Source organism: Triturus cristatus, chromosome 3_2 (genome assembly GCF_964204655.1).
Source record: "Triturus cristatus chromosome 3_2, aTriCri1.1, whole genome shotgun sequence".
Classification (NCBI taxonomy): domain Eukaryota; kingdom Metazoa; phylum Chordata; class Amphibia; order Caudata; family Salamandridae; genus Triturus; species Triturus cristatus.
Genome location: NC_140584.1, coordinates 259,950,833 through 259,967,595, shown reverse-complemented (window position 1 = coordinate 259,967,595; position 16,763 = coordinate 259,950,833). Strand labels below are relative to the sequence as shown.

The window sequence follows — 16,763 nt, the reverse complement described above, 5'->3', positions numbered from 1 at the left end:
GAGTGCACACTATGGTAAAATCATTAACTACCACAAGGGCAGCCCAAACCTCCTGAACCAGGAGCGTACAATAATTTTTCCAAGTTGTTTTTTTTTTGTTTTTTGGAAATCATGCTATCCTAATGAATGTATTTGTGACTTTTGTAAAATATGTATAACACAATTTCGCAATAAGATGGTCTAAATTGCCAATTTAAATTTTGTCAGTGAAGGAGTACAAATTAGATTTGAGGTTGCCAAATATCTTCTCACATTACCATTTAATTAAAGAATCTCATTTTTCTTTTCCCTTTTTTATGGTTGTGGGACTAACACTCACTTCGTAATTACTGATATAGTCATTCTCGTTTCTCTCTTTGTAATTCCTTTACCCGATCTAACATGGCGCTGGGGTTTTTTGCGCCTCATGTGAAGTCCTTCGTTTATCTCTCTATGATACTTCTTAAGAGAGGACGCCGGTGAAACGGTGTAATGAAACTGCTGGTCGTTAATTAATTTGCCACGTTGCGTGTCCATTCTGGTAAGCAGTTCTGAAATAATGTTATTGAATCTCGCGATACCCGTAGTTTTCCCATCTCCTGCCGCCCACCTTTCTACTGCGTAAGATTGTAGGCGGCAACAGCTTTATGTAGAAGATCAGTAGATATACTCGTTCCATCGTTTGTAGCGAGGGATGCAAAAAAGAGAAAACAAACAATTTTTTCCAACTTTATTTGTTTTGACATGGCGCTGTGGCTTCTCTGCTGCGCCGTGTGTGAAGTTTCCCTCTGTTTTGTTCGTTTTTTCCCAAAGACCTGATACGGGTGATACGGTGTAATGAGGCTATTAATTAGCAAGCAATTTGCGATGTGTCATGCCAACTCTGCTAAGCGTGCTAATTCATTCAGTTTGAGTTTGGTTAACTACTCACTAATCCCCTAACGCCTTGGATTATTTTAGCCTTCTTATTTTTTGCATATGACTCGCTTTATGACGCGAAGGAAATTTAAGGCACTATGGATGGACGTTTCTTTGAAAATGAAATGCGCATATTATAACATAATGGTTCATATCAAATCATTTATTTCTAAAAAATCTTTTTGCGGTTTAGCCTAACAATGCGGGCATAATTTGGAGTGGATCTTTTCATTTTTGGGCCCCATAAGACTTTTTTGGTGGCCAGTTGCCGAATTGAATTTAGAGCAACATAGAATCCATTTGATGTATATGTAAGTTGTTTTGAAAGTTCTATACTATCATGGTGCTGGAATCTAATATACACAGCTTTTCTGATTAATTTCTCACAACTTGTTTATACTAGCAGCACATGGATTCATCTTTTCGCTGCTATGCACTGGTCATTCATGATCACTCACTGGGTACGGTAGAAGGTTTCTTTCCTTTTACTCTAACCTTTTTTTAAGATATGTTTTTGGGAAAGCACACTTTCTAAAAAACAATTTATTGACCCTTTTTAACTAAACTGAGTGCAATTACGTTATTTTTGTAATTTCTAGATTGTTCATTTGGGAAGCTCAGTTAAACTTTATGTCCTGAGGATGACCATGGATTAACGTCAAAGGTCGAAACGCCGTCGACGCTACTGTGGCCGCAATTATTGGAGGACACATTGTCTTGTTTGTCGGAGTTTTCTTGTAAAGTGTTGAAACTCTGCCTTTTATGTTTTTTCTCCTTTTCTGCCACTTGTCTGGCTGTGTATATGATTGTAATATGTTATATGTACCAGCTTATTATACTGAGCCCTGGTGATATTTTTCACTGAATAAATTTTGTATTTTGATTAGGGTCTTTTTATTCTAATTTTTATTTTATTCTGTATTTCAATGTGTGCATTGCTATACATGTAAAAAACATTTTGGCTCATTAATTGTCCTTTCTTACTGAGAAATTGGATATTCTGAACCTTTGTTTGGAAAAATCACTATGGTAAAAGGCATTTCTGAGCTCACTAAAACAAATGATTTTGTGGTCCCATAAGAATGATTGTTGCCCAAAACACATCTTGTGATACTGATTTGTGGGTTACAGTACACCAGATTCCCCATCTTGCTTGGCAAGTTGTCTTTTAGCCTGTGCTTTGGTCTAGGGGGTCTAAAACTAAGCTATATTGTGCAAAGTTGCAAAAACATTATCATATTCCTCTTGTAGAACTGGGAAACTGACTGGAGATCAGCATGATGCACAAATGTCCAGATAGAAACATCACTGGACCTCACACGTTTGAGAGCTCGGATGACAGGCGTTTAAGTCTGCAGATGAACTGGGACTTCGAATGACCACTGAGGAGAATGTTGTGGAAGAACCTTCGGTGGAATTATCACCAGGCCCCATACTGTTTAATAATATCACTCCTGGACTGTCAATATTGCACACAATCACTAGGTTTCACACTGAACTCTAGACTTCATTGCCCACCATTGACCCCCTCACTGTCCTACACCAACCTTATCTGACAACCCGATGAGCACTCTAACAAGGTTTCCCTTGCATCACTCTTGCATGACTGCCGAAACACCCAAATACAATCTCACACGGATGCTGGACAGTCCATAGCACTCCCATACATTGGGCCCCATATTGTCCCACATCAGCACTGGGCTGCCTCCTACTCATCTCAACACTGTGTTCCACAATGTTCCACCAACTGCTACTGGATTGCTCACACCCAAACGTTAAATCCCATATCATCTATGCTCGATTCGCCCCTGCTAACGCAATCACTGAAACCTCATTGCAGCACCAGACTCTCTGCCACAAAGATAATCACAGGGTCCAACGCCATCATGGTTTGATTTCTCTCTTCATACTACACATCATTACTAGGCAAACCTCGTAGCAGCAGTACTTTCTTATTCTATAGAGCATCACTGTGTTCCTGCAACTGCTGAGTATGTCCATGCAGGTTTTAAATATGAGAAAACACTGTTAAAAGTGCTGCACTTTTAACAATCTCCTATTTAAGCTTTGGTAGCACTACAAATATGTAATGCATGCTTAGAATATTGGTGGTTACAGTTTATATAATACATTTTACTTATCAGCCACAATGCTGCTTAACAAGCCCTGGATGCCTGCTCAGAAATATTTTGATAATACTAGAAGTTGGAGCTTTGTCAGACAATTCAGTGATTTGGAAGCACAGAGGGATGAAGGCTATCTACACAACACTGTAAAAAGCAAGATGATGTTGAATGCCTCAGATAATACGGAGGTTTCAAAATCCCCCCAAAAAATCTGTTAACTGAGTGTGGCGAGTGAAGAGGCAAAAAGGCACGCTTTACATTAGACTGAGCTCTATTTCCTGGTGGTCTTGTTAACAGAGATGAAGGGAGTAACATCAAAGGCTTACTGGACACTCTCATACACCAGCTATTTCCAAGTTCAGAATTTAGAATTCAGGTCCTTTGTAGAGACCTTAACCATGTTCCATGGCCTACAGATCAGTAATATAGCATTGCATATGCTCTGTGAGCAAATACATCAGCATTTTCTTTTATCAGGACAATAGCCATTCACTGCTAAGAACCCACTTTAAAAAATAAAGTATTCACTTAAATAAGCCAAAATATAAAAAATGATTGGACAACATATTTTTATATGCTTCAATGTCGACTTTGGTAAATGACAACCCACCTTTTGTATGCAAACTCTTCAGCATGATTTGAGTTGGTAATTGATTTTATTAAGTCCCAACACTTCCATTAGAAAGTTATAATTCTAAATAATATAACTTCGGCAGCTTTCTTACTTGGCAGAGCTATGAAGCAATGTTTGTATCGGTGTTGTTTTTGCTGTACGTAGAAGGAATGAAAAGTTGGAACCGCATTAAATATTTCTGATTCAGACATTGAATGAAAGGTCGACTACTCAAGACTTTAAAAGTATGGGACCTGGGCAAGTTACTGAAGCACAATGACCCATAAGTGAAAACTTAAATAAGAGGAAAACGGGAGGCTCTGCTTTCACTTTCAGTTTACCGTACTTCATATTTGTATGTGGTCATTCTCTCATGTTGCACACTGAGTGGGCCTGTTCCATGGCACAATTAAATTTCCTGACGATGTTGTGACCGGAAAGGTAAAGTGAGAGGAAAAGTAGTAACGAGGAGAAGCAGACAGTAATATGCAGTCCACTTTTTCCAGGTTTGCTCAGGATAAAAAACAATAGTTGTAAAACACAGAAATTGGATGTGGCAGCAAGTGCATGCCATTAAGAGATCACTGGACAGACTAAGCCACTTCTGCAAAAGAAAGGTGTGAGGCTGAAATGGGACTTTGGCGCTTGGGGGCCCATCCAAGACTTTATTTTGATGCAGGGCAAAGAACGGTGGAGCGGCAAGGGAAACAAACTGGCAAAACACAGGAAACCCAACCGTGTGCATAGAATACAAGTAAAAATGATGAACAAAAAATTCATTGTAGAGATATCACCCAGGGGTTTACTGGGATACCTTGAGAGCTGGATGTCTCACAGCCACTTGCTGCAAATAAGAATTATGCAGAGGTGCCTATGAGGGTCCCAAAATTAATTTCTATGGTGCAGGGGAGGGAAGAGCTGCAGCACACGTGGAGTCCTGCCCAACACAGCTTTAGCAACCGGTTTGCCTTCGTGGCTGTTAAGGAAGAATGTGAACACTAGCAACGAAGCACAGCAGGAGGCATGCCCCACATCAGTTAATCCAGCTAGTCTATCAGGCATTAACCAGATTGAGCTAGTGGTTATTCTGATCCTGTTGTTGTCAAGAGGAATGAAGCTGGTATAAGGAATCCACCGAGAATCTTTTTAAAGAATTCAGCAAGATTGCAGAAAGTGCAACCATGACCTTACCTTCAAAAGCCTTTTGCGCTCTCCCAGGATCGTCTTGATTTTTGTCTGGATGCACCAATATGGATAACTAAAGAAGAGAAAATGAAACCCATATTAACACAGAAGAATGGGTATGGTCACCGACCTATGATAACACATTGTTCATAGCTATTTTGTTACCCATATAGTCATAGGTTTGGCTGCATTCCTCAGTGTAAGATGAGGATTCTAGTTTGCTATATATGGCCATCATAAACCACTGTGCCTTAAACTGCATTTGAAGATTAAGCTTCCAGTTGTTGTCTGTGATTGCACAGGTGCTGTAAACCATAAAGAAGGCATATCCAAGCTTAAAGAAGACATCTAAATTCAATTGTCAAGCTATGAATGTGTTCTCATTTACTCTGAGTGACGTTTTCATTAGCTGCATAAACAGAGGTCTTCAATTTTCTATTAAGTGCTGTTATTTCTTTGGTTTCTACCTTTCTGTAAATATTAAACTTTATTTTCTGATTCACTCCTTTCTGCTACTAAGCATTAGCTCTTTCTTTCCTTTCTTTGATTTTCTTAACTTGCCTTCAAAGAAATGGAGCACTGATCCCACTCCACAAATGGCTGTCATGATGAATACGTGCACACATGCAAACTCATGGTCGAGACTGTTTTTGGCAAGTCAAATGCCTTTAAGGCTGCAAAATGGTTCAAAAGAAGCAGGGATGTAGGAAAAGGGGATACTGCCCTTCTCATTACATCAGATGAGCAAGAGGATAGTAATGTTCTTCTCAAAGAGCTTTCAGATGAATAAGATCAACACAGCAAAGTATCACCCAAAAAAAAAAAAAGTCGTCACCAAGGTTTTAAGACAAAACTCACTGGAACATCACACTGATGGCAAAAATTAAAAGATGCAGCAGTCTGCACTGGAACGCCCAAGCTTCTTTTCAGCCTCACACAAACATGATACACATAGCCCAAGAAAGTGGGATTCACTAGTGGATTCGGGTAGCATTATTTTTATTGAAGGAGGCCTATGTATTAAATAGTGAGTAATGGAAAACATTATTTTACAGGTTTACAGAAAGGGCCTAGATGTCAGCCTTTGTGACTGCATTATTCTACATCTTGGGCAATGCGTCCTGTAAGGCAAGTTATTGTAATTAACCACAAATGCCACCATTTTAGCTAGAAAGCAGCAATCAGTCACAAGGCAGTGCTTTACAAGTTTTGTAAATAAAAGATGTTTTTTGGACTGCCTTGGCATCCTTGTTGTCTGGATATTGGGCTTCTACACAAAAGGGATATATTTAATTAATTGACTCTGTAAATACACATTAAAACACAACGAATGAGCCTCCTCACGGAGTCAATTATATTTAGAAGTCATCTATAATAATAATTTTAAAAAAAGTCCAGCCACAGTTAAGGACAGTTTCAATTCTATTATGGACACAGAGGTGATGAATATGCTTTCTTATTCCACTATATTTCTCCAGCAACTTTAACAGATTAACAAACTACCTTTCCCATGAGCACAAAGGACAGTGGTAGTTTTAAATGAACCAATCACAATAGATGAGTCCATAATGTGGTTCAACCGGATTTCCCCCTTTTTCTTCATGTGACAGAGTTTACCATGAGTAAACCTGTTATTCCTATTTCTACATTGAAATCAACACAGGACAGCCTAGATAACTTTCCCACTATGCATTTGCAAAATCAGCTTTAAATGTCACTTCTTATACAAAGAAGCACGTCAATAACATGAGGATATCAATTGCAGTGTACCATGAAACGTAAATGAGGATACTCCCTATTACCTCTCTAGGAGGGTAATTTAGATGGTAAATCGTAATAATCTCCCAGGGAAGGATAATCTTTGCCTCCATGACCTTAATAGAATTGAAACTTTCCTTTACGACAGCTAGGACATTTTTTATTCCATGTCAAGACCGGAGGATCAGATTATAGTAGTTTAGCGTTTGCTCACTGCGAGATAATCCACACTTTTCAGTCATTTAAAATAGAGGTGGATTTACAAGACCCGTCAGACGCTCTCATGATATCCTATATGTGAGCTCCCACAGGAAAAGCCTGTGAGACCAAAGCCTCTCTTGCTGAATGAGCTATGAAAATGGAGGCATCTATACCTGCTTCCTACATAACCCATCTGACCCATTTAGCGATGTTTAAGGTGGCATCAGCCATGAATGTATTTTTAGTACAAGCAATAGTTGATTATTTCAATGTGGTCTAATTTCTTCAGTCATTGACAGCTTTCAAGCACTGTACAATGCACAGTTTAGGAGAATCCTTAAATTCAGGGTAAGACACAATTTTGTTATAACCACTGGTATGTTAAGAGATAGAAAAGGTGACTCTGTAAGGTGTAAACATCCTACCTGATAGTTTCAGGGCCTGGATATCTGAATCCTTCGATGATAACCAAGCACAACAACATAGCATTCTTACCGGTCAGTTCCAAACTGCTTGTGTTGCCATGATAGAAATAGAGTTAGTACCTTAAGGCATCTACGAACCAGTGGGTTTTCACCCATAACCACATGGTACAAAAGCAGATGGCCAGTCTAAAAGAATTTACGGGAGTGTAAGCTTTACCGGTTAATGCCATTACGGATATAACATTCAGTACATACACAATATCGGCCCCCCACTGGATCAGGACCCCATTCCAGACACCAAGAGTGCCACTGCTCCCAAAGCTATCTGTACTGTTTGACCATGCTCTCTGAAAAGGCTGGTCTAAGAAGATCTCCTGCCCGTTTTGAAAGTCCAGGGACTGATCAGCCAGTCTTGTAATCCTCCACACCATATGTCTCAATGTCTTCCTCCACTAGATGGCGAGGTTGACCTAGAGGATCCTGCACGAACTGTCTGAAGAGGTGGGTAGGGGGCATGGGTTGGGAGGGGAGTATGGATCATAGAATAAGGAAGGTTCCATCATGATCTGAAACCATACTTCCGATCTCCAGATTGAAGTGATGACAACTAGGAGCGCTCCTTGTGGTCTAACCTGAACCGCTACTTTGGTGTTCATAGAGAATGGGGTAAAAGGCATAGCTGGGCCCTGTTCCCCAGTCTGGAAGAAAAGTATCTGTAGCTACCACTCTGGGATCTGGTCTCCAACTGTATTACCAAATTGGTGGTCCACACAGAATGTCAACATATCAGTCTGTTAAGGACCCAAGCGCTTCATGATGGCTTGAAACAAATAAGGAAGACGCTCCCATGCACTGGAGTCACAGGTATGCCAAGATTGCCAGTCTGCTGTCAGGCTTTGAGACCGTGGAAGGTATTTAGTCATGACTGCTATTTGATTCTGCAGTCAGAAGTGCCATGTATCTTTTGCTAATTCCACCAAACCTTTGATCTTGTGCTGCCTAGGAGGTCTATGTTCCGCCCTGTTGACACATCGTTCATCTTCAGTAGGACGCAACTGCTGACTTTGTGCTTTGCCTAGCATTTGACCGCGAAGGAACCAGTCAGGAGTCCCAAGCAGTTGATATGCAAGACCAGTTCCTCAACTAACCATTTTCCTATGGTAAAAAACTCCCTGAAACTGGATCCCCAGGCTGACACGCTTGTGACTGGCTATTTGAAAGTCTCAAGTACAGCAGAAGATCGCTCTACTATTCCATGTCTCCATGTGTTTAACACAAAATGAGTGTTAGATGATAATCTAAATTATTCCACAGCCAATCGAGGTTGAAAATACGGATGTGATTAAATCAAGGAAACTAACTTTAATAACACACTATTCGTTCCAAGGGGTGTAAAAGTTAGGCAACAAGATCAGCTCTTTGAGCAGTGAAACAAAAGGACTGTTTGCCTGTTGACAAATAGCAAGCTGCATTTGTTGTACGACGCCTAGGATAGAGGATGATCTTTAAAAGCTCGCCCACAAGGAAATAATCAGTATTTTAACTAGGGGATGCAGTGTGGGGACCACATTTTGGGATGTCTGTATATTAAAGCAGAGGGTTCAGGTTATAACTTTATGAGGGTTGGGGCTTAGTATAAACACTCGCATTAATAAAGGAAACATAAGCCCAAGAGAAGAGGCAACATTAGGGACACTCACCCTCTGAATTTATACCGTAAATCAAATACAAAATTAATCCCCACAGTATGTTCTGTTTCAATAGTGTGTCCAACAGGAGAATAGGGACTGTGGTTTAGGAGGCATAAACTGTGGAAAAAAAGAGACAATTGCTCTTGAGATTCTGGCATCCTTCGTGTCACCAGCCGTCTCCACTTGTCTTGCAACCTATGGAGAAAAGGAGCTGTGCTACCAGCACAGGACCAGACAGCAAAGAATACATTTGATTGTGTGCTGCATCTAAAGTAATCAGCTCCGGTCAGCACAATGTGCGACTGCTCTAACAAGCACAATTTAAAGGCAACGAGCAGTACAATTTAAATAACAATTAAAATACCATCAAGATACAAAGGGCATAAACAAGAGCTACACATTTAAATGGTTGCTGGTGAAGTGGAGAGCGGGGTGGGGGTAAAGTCCGGTTGGATCACATTGTTATGGACTCAATATGTATGTATTTGGGGAAGTGCAGAGAGCGCAAATATACGCAGAGAAGAATCCTGGGGTTTACGGAAAATACCCATATCTCTGGAATGGGATCAGATGTTAGAATCACTAAAAGCAACAGACCCACTAGAGCCTTCAACCTCCCAGGTCGCAGTGTCATCTCCCCCACTAACGCCTGCAAACAGGGATGAATCCGTTTAAGGCTATATATTGAAAAATATCGCAATTTTCAAGAACCATTAAAGATACACTAAACACAAATACTATACTTATTCATGAAATTGCAAAACTTCAGTATATGCATACATGGGTGGGAAGCCAGGACAATGGGCAGGGGAGGGAAACTTTAGGTTAATCAATGTTAGTTTGTAAAATTACGTAACGAAAAGATTACATTGAATGTGGTTGTTGATATATTATAATGGTCATTTATTATAGAATGTGAGATATCAACTGGAAATTGACTAATACCCCGGTATTGTAATAAAGATCACTTTCATCTATGTATATTACATCAAACAACAGTAACATTTGTACACCATCTAAAATATAATAAAACCAATAAAATTGTGTTTAACCCCTTCTGTGCTCATGACCGCCGGGAGACGTCAAGACACACAGTGGGCGTGTGCTCATGACGGCTCCCGGCCGTCATGGCACCCACCCACGGGGGAAGCGCTGGCGCTCCCCCCCCCGTGGGACACCGATCTTAGCGATTCCACCAGGAAAGGCAGGGGAAGCCCTTCCCCTGCCTCCCCCCCACACACCCCTCCACGTCATCAATGACGCCAGCGCGAGGCGCGGTGACGTCATTGGAGGTCTCCCTTTCTTTCCCGACGCGCAGGAATCCATTTGCTTCCAGCGCGTCGGTGAACAAACAGGTAAGTTTGGTCTCTGGGGAGGGGGGGTGATTTCACCAAAAGAGGCATCGGGGGGAAAAGGAAAGGGTTTCCCTTCCCCTTATGCTTTTTTTATGCATTCCTGCTGCACGATCGTGCAGCAGGAATGCCCACTGGAGCCAGGGATTTAATTTTTTTTTTTTTTTTTAACTGCAATTGATTTATGCCCACTGAAGCCAGGGATTTTTTAAAACTGTTTTAACTGCAATTGATTTACTGTTTGGGGGAGTGGCCCCTTAGGCAAGAGTCACTCCCCCTTATTGGGGGTATGAGTAACTGGATTTGTCAGCCCCCCTGGGGGGGCAGATTTATGTATAGGATTATAAAAAATTGCCCCACTGGACCACGAGTCCACTTTTTGTGGGGAGTGGCCCCTTGGGCAAGGGTCATTCCCTTTGGGGGTATGTTTATGGCTGTCTGGCCCCATGGGGAGGAGGTGGGGGGGGGTAAATCTCGCCTTTTTTTTATCTGGGGTCCACTAGGCGAACAGGTATTATTTTGGGGGGGTGGGGAGGGGGGGGTCGCTCTCCTTTGGGGGCTGGGGCTTGTCATGTTTGGGCCCACTAGACCACCAGGGATTTGTTTGTGGGGAGTTGCCCCTTGGGCAAGGGTCGCTCCCCTTTATGGAAGGATGATTGTGGCCATTTCTGTCCTCTTTGGGTTGCAGATCAGCAGAATGTTTTTTAGGCCCATCTGCCCCCAAGAAGCCACTAGACAACAGGAGTTTTTAAATTTTTGGGGAGTGGCAGCAAGGGTTGCTCCCCTTTTACAGTGGTGACGATTTTATTTATACTCTTAGGCCCACCTACCCCTTAGCTTAGCTGGTGGATTGTGTGTGGACTGGTGCATTATTTGAATATGTGATTGCAATGGTTTAATTTCTCCTTTTTATTCTAATGTAAAGCTCTTGATTCCTGTTTACGGTTTCGGCAGTGGTTGTTCTGCAGTTTTGCGTAATTGCATTTATTTGGTAAGAAAAACATTTTTGTTGTGTTTACTCCAAATGAGGATTATTGTCATGCATGAATGAATTTATTTGTAAGTGGTGTCATAATGGCAGCATATTTGTTAGTGTTCAGAGCATGAAATTCTTTGTGATGTGTTTTGCATTGTCTTGTGTAATTTGTTTTTTCTTTTTTAGTGGGATATTGTTGATCCTTACTGTGTCTGTGCAGAGTAGGTGGTGGTGAGTCCAGCTGCTTCTGTCAAGTGAGTGGTATAGTGTTGGAGTATATAGGTCTTTGTGATAAAGCTAAATTTTGTTCATTTATTTTTTTACAAAGGGTTTGTTGTTGTTGACTTGTTTGACAAGTTACCTTTATTAGTGAGCATTATGGCTAGCCATAGAATGACTGCTCAGCAGGTGGTTGGTATGCTTCTTGACTCTTCCTCTGAGCAGGATTATTGGACTGACAGTGTGTCTGAGGGAGAGGAGGGAAGGGAAGAATCAGGCAATGAGTTTTCTCTCCACATGGAATCATCGGATGATGAAGGTACTCTTAGTGCGGATGAAGCTACTCTCGGTGTGGATGAAGCTACTGTCAGTGCGGATGAAGTGCCTCTTTTAGAGGAGGACACTGCTGTGCCGACGGTGCAAGAGGCATCTGGATTGCAGCCGGAGGCTGCTAGGCTTTCTACTGGAAGTGCTGGACTCTGGGTTGATCCAAACATGGTGCAGCTGGTGTTGCCTGCCTTTAGAGGTGATGCAGGGTGTAGAGTGGATTGTGAACATTGTTTGCCTATACAGTTTTTTCAGTTGTTTATGATGTATTTTTGGGTGAGATTGTTGAGCAGACTAATTTGTATGCTGAACAGTTTTTGAGGGACAACAGTGCCAGACTTAGGCCCCACTCTAGAGCTACCCAGTGGACTCCCACAAATCTGGAAGAGATGAAGTTTTTGGGTTTGACTTTATTGATGGGTTTGATAAGGAAGCCGTCCATGGCTTCATATTGGTCTACCAGTTCCTTGATGGCAACGGCCATATTTCCTGCAATTATGACTCGTGATCGGTATTTACTTTTGCTTCGGATGCTGCATTTTGTTGAGAATGCTTTGGCATTGCCACGAGATCACCCTGACTGTGACCGTCTTTTTAAGATTCGGCCTGTTCTTGTTCACTTTGTAGATCGATTTTCAGAGATCTATACTCCAGGGAAAGAAATATCTTTTGATGAGCCTTTGGTCCTGTTCAAGGGCCGTTTGGTTTTTAGGCAGTACATTCCTAGCAAAAAGGCACGTTATGGAATTAAGCTGTATATGTTGTCTGAGAGTAGGACAGGATATGTTTTTATTTTCAGTGTGTACACCGGTAGAGATTCCACTATTGACCCCCCTGGTTTTCCGTCCACTTTTGGAGTTTCAGAGAAAATTGTGTGGGATCTTGCTGGAGGACTGTTTAGCAGAGGCCACCATTTGTACCTTGATAACTTCTACACTGCGGTGCAATTGTTTAAGGAATTGTTCAAAGTGGACACTTTTGCTTGTGCACAATCCGCTCTAACCATAAAGGTTATCCAAAAGAGCTTGTTTGCAAAACACTTCAGAGGGCACAGTGCAGTTCCTTGCGTAGTGATGAACTACTAGCTGTGAAATTTGTGGACAGGAGGGATGTGTACATGCCGACTACCATCCATTATGAGAGTACTTCAGCTGTGGCTGTTTCGGGTCAGTTTGCTGAAGTGCGCAAACCTGTGTGCATTTTAGACTACAATTAGCACATGGGTGGTGTTGATAGAGTAGATCCGAGGTTGGAACCTTACACTGCTATTTGTAAGGCTTACATTTGGTATAAGAAGTTGGCCATCCATCTATTCAGTTATCAACTTTCAATGCTTTTGTTATATTCAAGGAGTGTTCTCCTGCGTCAAAGTTGACTTTTGTTCAGTTTCAGGAGTCTGTGATAGGCAGCCTTGTTGTTGTGCAACAGGCAAGTGTTCCTAGAGTTGGAATGGTGGAGGATGTGGCTAGATTGAAAGATCGCCACTTTCCTGATTTAATTCCTCCCACGCCCCAAAAACGTCCCTGTAAGAGATGTAGAGTCTGCTTGCGTAGGTGTGTGTGGAAGGAGAGTCGTTTGCACTGTGCCGATTGTCCTTCTAATCCTGGGCTGTGTGTTCCCACATATTTCAGATTGTATCACACTCAAAAGAGTTTTTGGGAGCAACCATGAGTCTAATGGTGTACTGCCTGGTCTGTATGGTTGTATATAGTTCAGTTTAACGTTTGGCAATAGAATGATGTCTTCAGTTACTGCTGTTGTTTTTGTAGCTATAGTTTTATATATACTGAACCATCACTCACCCTCGTGCCAAATTCAACCAGTATGTCTGTGTGCTTGAAGAATAGGTGGTTGTGCAGAAATATTTGTCTTTTCTGTCTTTCTCAAGCAGGGTGTACCTTGTCCCTTTTTGTGAGTGTTGTAATGTGTTGGTTTCGTGCCTGCTGGTGTGAATGGTCTTGCGTGTATCACATATGAAAGGTGAGTGAATGGCCTGTAAAGTGGTTGGTGCCTTGCCGTGGCTTTACAGCTCACGAGCTGTGAATCACTGGTTCAGTTTTTTGTATTTTTAATTATTGACAGTGCATTTCATTTTTGTGAAATCTCTTGTGAATACAATCTTATATACTGAACCATCACTCGCCCTCGTGCCAAATCCAACCAGTATGTGTGTGCGTGAGGAATAGATGGCTGTGCAGGAATCTTTGTCTTTTTAGTCTCTCTGCCAAGGTGTATACTCCATCTAAAAATAACCTACCAACTGTGGATATTGTCGTAAACTAAACACCCGTGGGAGTACATGGTGATGTCTCTCTTGTGGATACCAACACGTTATCTTACCCACAATGTCCTGCAAACCTCACAATGTCCGTCACATTTTCCTTGCATTATTGTGCCAAAATGTTCACGCTGCAGAAAGAAACAACAACTTTCCTATCCCCCGCCTTTCTCCAAGTATTCCAATAGAAATGGTACCTCACTCGCGTGGGAGGCCCAAGTTCCCGCGACAGGCAAGGGCCCAAAACGTATTGAGGCAACATCAAAATTGCCTATCACAAAACAACCTGGTTTTGCAAGGGGGGTCACCTTTGTTTTTGGCCCGTCCACGGCGGCCAACTAGGGAAACCTACAAAACCCACACAATTCTGAAACCTAGACACCCGGGGGATTACAGGGAGGTATGGCTTCCGTGGATCCCCCAACGTTTCCTTACGCTGAATCCCCTGCAAACCTCAAATTTAGCTGAAAAAAAAAATCACTTTTTCCCCCACATTTTTGTGTGGGAAAGTTGCGACACCACCGGGCTGACACAAATGTCCTACCACCCAGCGTTCACCAGGGTCTCCCGATAAAAATGGTGCCTCACTCGTGTGGGAGGCCCAAGTATCCGAGACAGGCAAGGCCCCAAAATGTAGTGAGGCAACATCAAAATTGCCTATCACAAAATGTTTTGGGCCCTTGCCTGTCGCAGGTTATTTGTTCCTGGTCTGGCAGCTTTGCAGGGTGGGGCTGCTCCGATAACGGAGGAGCAGTGGTTTGCCGACTCCAAGTGCGCATGAATGTTTGGCCGGCCTTCTCTGGCGGGCCAAACATTCATGTGCACTTTGCATGTTCTCCACCCAGGATACATTACAGCCTGGGTGGAGAACATGCCCAGGCTCCCATTCCCTGGCTGAGCGCCGAACCACGGCGTTCAGACCAATCAACGCTGCATTGTAGCATTGTGATTGGTCAGGGGAGCCTGGGTGCTTCCTGTTCTGTTCCTGACACAAGGAGAGACGCAGCGATAAGGTAGTTTTTTTCTCATTTTTAGATCCTCCCCGCCACTCCTGCCTCTTCTGATCCGTGCCAGCCGACACTGACCAGACATCTCCGCTTTGCCCAACTGGCCGTGGCCACCATCCCACAAATCCGCAAGACCTCGACCGGAGGAAGATCCTTCTCCTACCTTGCTACGAAGACCTGGAACTCCCTGCCTCTACATCTCAGGCAATCACCGTCTCTGCCTCACTTCAGGAAGGACCTGAATACCTGGCTCTTCGAATGAACCACAGATCCCCCTCCCGCCTTGAGACCTTGGAGGGTGAATATTTGCGCTTAAAAAGAGACCTGTTTAATTGACTGAGAATGCACTGACCTCATCCTGCTTGCTTGGTAGATTCAATAATTATGGGTAATGTTAGTGTCCTTCCAATCCTATTTCCTGTGAGTGTTTTTCATTCAAAAGGGTACTTTTATTTATTTTACGTTTGACCGCCTCATCATAATTGCACTAATCAACCTTTTGAGCCTCTGCAGGTTCCTGTAATTACAGCATTCTCCAGGACTGAATTGACTGTGGGGGCAGTGTGCAGGTTTGACTACTAGAGGATAGTAAGCAAAGGAGCATGGGAAAAGAGGATGAGCTGCTGTTAGTGACGTACAACTCATAAAACGGCTAATGTATAGCAAGCAGCCTGTGGTGAAAGATTGGAAGGAAAGTGAGGTGGAACAGTTAATATTGGAAAGGAAAGAGGATGCGGACTGTGGTGAGAGAAGCGAAAGGGGATTGGAAACTGTAGTGTGGGATTGGGCCCGGGCCATGGAGATTGTGCTAAGAGAGAGGAGGATATAGAACATGTAGCAATAGAACCTATATCAAGAGACTAGAAGGAAATGGCAAAGAACTGTCAGTGGAAGAGGCATAGAGTCTACAGAAAAAGGAAACGAAAAAGGTTTAGCTCCTAAAGTGAATGTGTGTGGAATAGAATTGTTTTAAGAGAGGTAATAGGACTGCTCGCTACTGGAGAAAGGGAGTCAAGTGTACCTGAGTCTGCAGTAGACTAGTAATGTACATGTGCTGGTGCATCTGTTGGATTTAGGCAAGATGGGTGGAAAAAGTGGATTTCTTTACAGGACAAGAAGATTTCTGCAGCAATTTGCCCTTTGACGAGTGGATTTAAAAATCAAAATGTTGGTGCTTGTTCCCAAGTTCCAGGTTAAAGTAAACGTGTGTCTGTTCAAATGTAATTGCAGCTGTTAACGATTTATTATCAATTACATGAAGAGGTCCATCTCTGCCACGTTCATGTTCTGCTAACCGTTTTGGCTTAGCACTCAGACTCATTCGTGTGTTGTTGTTGTTTTAAGGTGTTTTTTAGGGCGACAGATGCATCATCTTTGGAAGTGTAGGGTGGGGGTGTTGGGGGGCGTGGGTGGGTGGGTAGACCGTTGTCTCCCAGTTGTTTATTGTTTTTGGCCACCTACGGGCCGCCGTTTTTTGTTTTTCTTGGTAGCTAACTATGCACGCACGCCAGTGACGACGACATGAGACCTAACAGACTGCACAAATTTCACCCAAAGGCCCCGGCCATGGGGTGTTGCCTTCCCTGGGACCCGGGTCCGCTTGCGCTGTTGTTTCCACACACTGTCCAGCCAGATGACGTCCACCTTAAATAGACCCCTCCACATTGTGTCGTGGAATGTCAACGGCCTACTAGACTGCATAAAACGT

General features: G+C 42.6%; 1 protein-coding gene across 1 annotated transcript in view; it reads right to left on the bottom strand.

Annotated features, from left to right (window-relative positions):
* The window catches only part of DNAJC8 (DnaJ heat shock protein family (Hsp40) member C8), a 214,241-nt gene that overhangs the window by 97,134 nt on the left and 100,344 nt on the right, over positions 1–16,763 (bottom strand). Inside the window, exon 4 of the mRNA XM_085647574.1 lies at positions 4,828–4,894. Within this exon, the coding sequence (XP_085503700.1) occupies positions 4,828–4,894 (67 nt within the window). The remainder of the gene's footprint in view (positions 1–4,827; positions 4,895–16,763) is intronic.